At 37.2% G+C, this 8,608-nt stretch overlaps 1 protein-coding gene across 1 annotated transcript in view; it reads right to left on the bottom strand.

Annotated features, from left to right (window-relative positions):
• Positions 1-2,902: 2,902 nt before the first annotated feature.
• LOC145768136 (alpha-1,3-mannosyl-glycoprotein 4-beta-N-acetylglucosaminyltransferase-like protein MGAT4D) overlaps positions 2,903-8,608 on the bottom strand; it is a 31,728-nt gene continuing 26,022 nt past the window's right edge. Inside the window, exons 3-4 of the mRNA XM_082579609.1 lie at positions 8,371-8,486; positions 2,903-3,563 (exon numbers count right to left, since the gene is read on the bottom strand). Coding sequence (XP_082435735.1) covers positions 3,521-3,563; positions 8,371-8,486 — 159 coding nt within the window. The 3' untranslated portion in view covers positions 2,903-3,520. The remainder of the gene's footprint in view (positions 3,564-8,370; positions 8,487-8,608) is intronic.

Below are 8,608 nucleotides of genomic sequence, written 5' to 3'. Positions count from 1 at the left end.
TCGAACGTTCTTGTCAATTCCCATTGTAGCTTCTTGGTGCAAGTCTGCTGTGCCACCTGGCTTATTGCAGAAGGAAACAGATAGCCTCGGTTGACTGTGCAAGCCGGTGAGCAGCTGCTGATCGTGCGCTGTGCAGGGTCGGAATACCGGTACCAGATTGTTGTCCTGAAGCGGATTATGCTCTGTTCTGCTTGTCTAATATTTTTTGTTGAACTTTAAACGATATTTCTTGTGCCACTGAGCACTGTGTATTCTCAAGTTAGCTTCTATGTCATCGCCATCATCCAGTCTGTTGACGTCGAATTCCATTGGCATGTGACGAAGTCTTGAACTGGACGAGGTCTTCTTTCAATGATGCATAGCATAGCATCCTTTCACAAATTGGGACTAGGTGGGCAAATTTTCAAAATAAGGCACTTTTAGCTCGAGAGTTATGTTAAAAAGGGCACTTTTCGCGCGTAAATGATGGGAAAAAAGGCATTTATTTCCCGAGCATAAAACATGTACCGGTAAGCTTAAAAATGTAGATTTCTCAGGCAAATTGTGGGTGAAAAGGCATATCATAACTAGACTAAACTTTTGAGACCCATAATTGATTCCTATATTCATCCCCGCCCACAATATTTTGTAAATCATTGTTACGGACAATTTTTAAATCAAACGTCACATAGAACCGTTGTCTACTGAACCTGACGTCTTACGTCATGGACTGTTGCTAGAAATAAGCAAAGATTGCATCACCTTTGTCACACCTGTGAAACATTACATAATCGTTAAATCTTGAATTACGAGATATGGTGTAAGCCAAATTCAACAGATGTTTGAATAGCTTCATAATGCTTATCATTATTACGTCACAGAAGCTGCTTACGTGCGTTTGAAATATTGCAATCTATTCTCGTCATTTTATAATTGTTGCTTGAAACGTTGGTCGCATATTTAACTTTTTTGCTTAGTGCTTGCCAGCTGGACGAAATTTCCGTCTTTATCTCAGTAATTTATATTGCAGTGACAAGTTTTAGTGGCGTATCGTGTTGCGTCCCAATTTTGACAGCTTTGAGGCTATTTTTACAGAAATACAATTCTTGAATAGGCGTTTTCAGAAGAGTGTTTTTTTCGGTCATTGCATACAGACGAACGGATTCGGAAATCTTATGTTACAATTTTCCCACGATGAGATTATGGTTTACCGTTGTGACCAATAATAATGCAATAAAATTTAATGTAGCAACATTTAGTTGCAGAGGTCTCTTGAAGGCTACTAAAGTAAAAAGAAGCAACTATGGTAATAGCCTATTTGACACACAACTGCTAAGATAGCCTACTATTATGAGTTAAATCTTTGCAGAATTAGATGATTCTAAAAAGCTGGTATTTTATTTTGATGAACATCAGGAAACAAACCTCGATAATTCAGACATTTAGAATTTCACACAAAATTTGTGGTAGGCTACCCTACTCAATCACAACACAAATTGATAATATTAATCTGCTTGAATGGAACATTAAGGATAGGCTAATTATTATTTAAAATGAAAGCGTAACTGGAAATGCATAACTCCTAAACCTACCTTACCATAAATTGTTATGGTTTAATTGTGGTTCAGCTATAACTTAATTTTGCCTTGGAAATTAGAAATATTACTGTAGAACAGGGGTTCCCAACCTTTTTTACACCGTGACCCCCTTTGAAAATTTTGAAAAATCAATGGCCCCCTATTTTTTTTACCTTTTTGAAAAAATTAAGAAACGTTATTTAATTAAAATGAGCGTTGGAAGAATTGAAAGTATTCAGAACGATAAAAACAATCAGATGACATCAGGTCTGATATAAAGCGATTTGAGGAGTGAATGCAACCGTTGATAAACGAAAATATGTTTTTCCTCAATAATGCATCAAACGTTGTTATATTCATTACTTGATATTCACGGGCACTGAAATAACGAGGCAAATTGTGCAATATTCTAAAAGAATCATTGTAAGCAACACGCAATCGTTTTATACTGGAAGATCTAAACTTCTTCCATAACTGGGATGCGTATAAGGACATACAATAAGAGCGAAATACAATGTTTTTTCAGCGGGTGAGCATTTAGTGAAATAAGATTTTGCAGTGTTTGCAGCACAGTAGGCCGACTGAGAGCGTACCTGCCATGAAATATCATTTTCATCTGAGAGAGAACTCTCAATAAATACACCCAGGTAATTTACAGAGTCTGTGAACACAATTTTAGATTTACCTAGATGTAGCAGAGGAGCACATGAAAGTTAAAAGTTTTTTGGGAAAGATATTATAAATACAACACACAATAAATATGATAGTACATTGATTAGTTATTACATATGCATTTTATTTCCTTTTTTTAGCAGGGGCAGCCATTACGCAAATTTTAAAATATTAATATTAATAAATCTAAAAGTAAAACAAAGAAAGTAAACCAGTGTTGCCAGATGAAGCTGCTGGTAAAATTCAATGATGTTTATTAGTCTCACAGCAGCCGCAACTGTTTACAACTTTACATAGAAATCTTATATTATTATTTTTGAAACAACTGGAAATTAAAGACCATTTCATAAAGATTTGGGCAAAATGTACTAGTATTTTTATTAAACTTCAAGTTATTTCTTTTGTTATATAGTGTTGGAGTGAACTTAGAGATGATCAATTAAAAAAAAATATTTTTCAAATTTTTCCATGGCCTCCTTGAAAAAAGCTTATGGCCCACTAGGAGGGAACCCCTGCTGTAGAATAAAAGGGAAGTTTAGAATATCCCTTCATGATTTGCGAAACAAAACAATTATTGCACAACAACCAGAAATTTTGCATCGCTTTTATGTACATCAGCACAAACAACCGAAATTGTAAAAAATTATTATTTGATCCTGTTGTAAAACTTGGTATGGGTTCTGACCGTGTTGTACCAGTTTACCGCTCCATTCTTTCCACGGTCGACTACCCAAATGCAAATGTATTGTGCTTTAGTTTTTAAAGATGAGATAAAGGTTCATTGATATAGTTATTAGTTTGCGACACACAATGCTCGCTATAATAAAAACAGTAGCATTAATAGAGGAGCCCAGGCTTCTTTGATCCTGATATGGAAACTGTCCAGCGGAACAGAAAATTTGAAAAAAACACCACCACGTATTCTTTTCCAACAGTGCGTTTGCATTCATATTAATTTTTTGGGGCAAATCCTCCTTTTCACGGAAAAACTACCTCTTTCCTCGATAATTTTACTAGTATTTCTTGTTGTTCCCTTTTTTGATGCAGTTTTTTTATTTTTGTGAAAGGGTTGGGCGTTCAGTCTTGAGCTAACAGCTACAAAGACCGTGACATACAACCATTACTAGACCTGGTGGCATTGAAAAGCATCTATCTTTAAAAAAAAAATGAAAACAGCTAGATCGATTTGGTGTTGTTGGATAAAAATATGTTTTCCATTCCACATGTCTTTAGGTACTTCTTTTGATACTAAATGTGATAGCGTTCTTATAGAACTGTAAGTAGTTCTTCGTTCAGTCATATATCGGTTGCACTTTACCTTTAAGGGATGAGAATCTGAAATACATTGGAAAGTTAATTGTAGCGTGCATCACCAGCTTCACAAAATTGAAATTAAGACCAGAGTTGCCAGGTAATCCTGGAAGAATTCGAACAGTATTAGTCTGACATTCGGAAATTTTCAGAAAAATAATAAAAAAAATGCATTATTCATGGTCCAGCACTTAAGCGATACCACAGAAAATTAAACAATGGTACAAAAAATGTTTGAATGATTTTCTAGCTGTCTGACACAGTAAATAAAATTAGACCAAGTTGTCGCTTTTTGGTGAGGATTTTAGGCTACCTGGCAATTTTGATGAAAATCTAGCATTCGGTAGTTGTAATAATCACTTAATTAAAACTAAATAAAACCTTATTTTTCTTGTATTTTTGCAGTAATAGTCTTAATAATAGTTTCGCAGTGATAGTCTATAGCCCGGAGGTCACCAAACTACGGCCCGCGGCCGGAACCGGCCCGCGAACTGATTTCATCCGGCCGCCACGTGCTGTGGAAATAACAGCTTCACTACAACTGTTAAAGGGATAGCCTACTAAAGGAAAAACCTGACTTGGCGATTTTCCACGTTCTTTCTGTTTAACATGCTACCATAAAACGATTTTCAATAAAACTTTGCCCCATTGCGGTCTGACCACCATTGCGCGCGTGCTTTTGTCAGAGCTTTCAAAACTAGATTGGGCTTGAGCAGCGAAGCGTGCGACTGTACAGTCTGCGTCACTAGAGACTAGCAATTAGCTGATTTCGCAATAATTGTTACTGCGGCGATTTGACTGTAGGCTATGTATGTATGTAGCCTACATCAAAACATCAGATTTCAACATCAAAACATCAGACAGTTTGCTCAAAACATCAGATGTGGTAACGTGGCTTTTGTTATTGCTGTCTTTTGTGACGTATTCTCGAGCAGTGTTTGCACTTTTGGTTATTTTGAAAAAAAAAATGAAAATAAATAAAACATTGGACTTTGGGCCTTGCCAGCGCCATTGAAAACAATTTTTTTTCGGTAATATTTCTTGAAATGTATTCTTGAATGTTCAGTTTACGCATTTTAATGCTTAATTCCCGTTTGAAATTTTCATTGAGTAGGCCTTTAAGGAAAAAAAGTTACCAAACTTTTTGTAAAGGACTGATGTTGTGTTGAGAAAATTTGGAAAGATGTAATGTCTTTTCAAGAGCACGATGCCCTGTAGTGTATCACAGCAGGGGATAACTTTTCCAGCAACCTTTTGATTTTCATCACAACTATGTTATTCCACCGCTGACTTTGTTATTTATTGTGCTCATTTCAAGTCAATGGAGATTTTAAATAGTTGTATATCTTTTCGCAATTTGCATCCGGCCCGCAGCTGTTAATCTCGCAGCAATCCGGCCCTCAGAGAAAAAAGTTTGATGACCCCTGGCTATACTATAGTGCACATGTGGCAAACTCCCGGCCCGCGATGCAACATTTTTTGGCCTGCAGGATTGTATTAAATTCCTTTTAAATCTGACCCGCCGATATGCTGGATCATAAACAATTTCAAGTTTTAAAATTTAAATAATTAATAAGTTAATAAACTTACACAACTGAAATAAACAATAATGAAGTTATATACGTGATTAAAACTTAATAAATGTTTAGTTCATAAGTACTGTACAAGTGTACACTGCACAGTGCATATTTGCACGCAAAGTCCTCAATATGCTTTATCAAGTTATTGTTAAGACAACAATTTATTGTTTACGTAATAATTGATCAGTAGATTCCAGGGTTGTCATATTGACAAATTTATCGCCAAAATTCAGAAATCTGGTGATTTCTAAAGACGTTTGGCTTCATATCTATGGTTTGGCGATTTGGCTCTTTTTTGGCGATTTTTGAGAACTGATTTGGCGAAATTAATTCTTTTTGGCGTTTAATCAATATGCTAAAACGTGCTTGAATGCTCGATGTTTCGAGTTACTTGACGAAATTTGCGGGTTCATGGAAAAAAAAGGAAAAGACACATCAGAGCTCCGGGATAAAAAATTCCTGTGTTAAACGGCGTTTTTATGTGACATCACGAACCACCTCAATGCGCTCAAACTGCAACTTCAGGGGTGGGGTAGTGTGATCACTGATATGTACGCAGCAGTGAGATGCTGGAAGAAAATTTTAGCCATTTTCCGTGTTGCCAAATGGTGAAAGACCAGGTTTCTGCCACAGTATTTCCATGTACTCAGTTTGTTGAAAAACTTAATATTCTTGGTGCCGACTTCACACGACGATTTGCCGAATTTAAAGCCCAGAACAGCAATTTTGCACTGCTTAGTAATCCATTTGCAGTTGACGTGGAAAGTGCACCGACCAACCTCCAAATGGAGCTGATCGAACAGCAATGGAGTGATGGACTCAAGTCTCAAGGCAAAGTACGACTCTGTGGGCGCTGCAAGATTTCCGCCTTTTATCCCCAATACAATGTCACAGCTGCGCAGCCAAGTTGGTCGATTGCTCTCTATGTTTGGCAGCACGTACGTTTGTGAACAGTTGTTCTCCTTCTTTCTTCAGCTGAGAGCTTGACCCCAAACATTGATGAACTTGCATCCAAAATGGGAAGCCAAGTATCGGGGTTAAAGTATTATGCGTTACAAATGCGCAAAGCAAGCTTTCGTATAGGTTTTTCTTTGCTTTTTAGAGGCATGTTTGTGTTTTTTGGTTTTAGTTTGAATATTGTTTTCTTTCGCTGCTCTGAAAAGGCTCTTCATTAGCCCTACCTTGACTTTAGATATGAGTTGACCTGAGGTTACTTTTTTTAAACTTTAATCTGCTTTAATCATGTTTCCGCAACCAATATGCTCAAAATCGCTGGCAAAACCACTTATTATTGTTGCAAAGTCGGAAGTTCCTTGAAATATATTTTGCAATAAATGTTGAACTAGTCTGGCCCGCGACTTGTACAGATTTTTTAATTTTTGCCCGTGGTGCATTTGAGTTCGACAACGCTGCAGTGCAACTAAATAAAACCAGAACAATGAGCTACATAGCCAACATATCGCGCAGTGGCGTATTCTCCGTGAATGCAAATTGCCAATCACATTCAATAAAAAACGAATAAAATATATCATGAGTGTCCATATTAGTGAAGTATAAAAAGTGTGCTGTTTACAAAAACGAGAGAATAAAATGAGACTAACATCATAGAAAGAGATGCAGCAAGGAAAAAACATTCTTTTATTACTTACAGCTTATGCTTATCTTTCTTTTTTCTTAAATCTAAGGTCATGAGGTAACCTTTATCATTAACGGAGCATAGACAGATAACGTTGTGTTCAATGAAATGATGTTGGCATAACTGTAACATGCGGGAAAAATTCGAAAACAACAAAAAATGTGACGTAGCCTACAAAAACATTTTCAGAACAGGCCTACCATTTGCTGCAAAGTAGACTACCCACTGAATATGAGCGGAAGAAAGCAGTTGTGGAAATAATGGAAAAAGCGGAGCAAGTCAGTGCTGCTAGTTTTGTGGCAGCTCGAAAACTGTAAAGCTCGAAAAGCCTTTTACAGACGGAGATTTTATGAAAAAATTTTGTCTTAAGAAAGCGCAAAAAATTTATTCTTAATTCTCATGTATATTTACGGAAACAACACGAAATACGTAGGCTATATTCAGTGACGATCGTTGAGGGAAAGCAAGGAAAGCAGTGCTTACCTGAGCGAAAACTATGCAAAATATAATGACTGAATTCTAGGTTTAACTTATTATTTTTATCACGTCTACTTTAACTTGAAAATTACTGTGTTTGTGACTAGAATTACTCGTAACGCTTGTGAGTAGTCTAAGTCCTCACCAAACCGCATGTATTGCCTATAAATGCCAATTAACGCAAACGCTCCTGTCAGAAACCACCACTGACGCTCCAGGAAAAGCAACTTAACTTGCAAAGTTGCTTTCCCCACGTTCAAAAACGTCAAAAAACGCCTTCGTTTTATCCAATCCTCACTCGTTTTGTAAAACGTTACCAGCTGCTTAGCCAATCAGATGTGTTATGGTTAGAGTTGCTTTCCCAGTGACGTCAATGCGTAGGCTACAATAGATAGACTATCTCGTCATACGCACAGAATGGTCTCTCGTCACGGTACACAGCATAGCATCATAAAGGCGAAAAAATGGCGAGTTCTGGGTAGCTCCAAATTTAGTCACATTGTAGCTTATTCGAGTTGGTGGAAAACAGCATAGCCTAAGTGTTAGTTTTTGTAGTGTAGGCCTAACTGAATATCTGAGAATGAACATTCATGACGAATTAAATATTTAGACAACTATTATTCCATGTCTAACACTGAATTTTGGTCCTGCAACGTTAAAATTAAGATTGTTCATGACTTCTTAACATTAAATGGATGTATGATCACGACATAGGCGAAGCACAATTTGACAGATTTTTATTTTTAATTTGTTTTGGAAATGCTCTCAGAGCGCACCAAATTGGAAGTGTTTTTCAAAAATTTCTGGGAGAGGCCCCCAGACCCCCCGCTGGAGGTGTTGCCTTCGCAACACGCTTTCGGGCTTCGCCCGACGGTTACGCCCTTCGTGCCTACTACCTTGCTGCAGCATATTTCCAAGTTGCTTTCACAACGGTTTAAGCCATCGAACGTCACTGGCTATATTACGTTTGTGGCTTCTTGCTGGTCATATCTGCTGAAAGGCATAGCAGCATGGCTCTTTTGTTAAAAAAGGATACTGACTACTGCGGCTTAGGCAATTACAATTCACAAATAAAACTATTTTGACCGAGATAATTCTACAACCACGGCTGTAGTGTAGCCAATCATGAAACACCTACTTTCCAACATGATGAAAAACATATGGTTCTATTGCTGGTAATCTCTTTTTAAATTCTCTTTGGCATGTTAGTTCATCTTCATCATTCGTACAATACGCTGTTCTTGTGTAATCCTTCTAAAAAATAGCCCATCGGATAAGAAGATATCGGACACTCTGGGCTCGGTACCATTGAGATCCCAGGATATTAAACACCAGACACAGCAAAACAAACAGGAAAAGGAGTTGTTTAATAAAAC

The sequence above is a fragment of the Aplidium turbinatum genome, chromosome 4 (genome assembly GCF_918807975.1).
Source record: "Aplidium turbinatum chromosome 4, kaAplTurb1.1, whole genome shotgun sequence".
Taxonomy (NCBI): Eukaryota; Metazoa; Chordata; class Ascidiacea; order Aplousobranchia; family Polyclinidae; genus Aplidium; species Aplidium turbinatum.
Note: the sequence above shows the minus strand (reverse complement) of the source record. Positions and strands in the feature narration are given on the sequence as shown.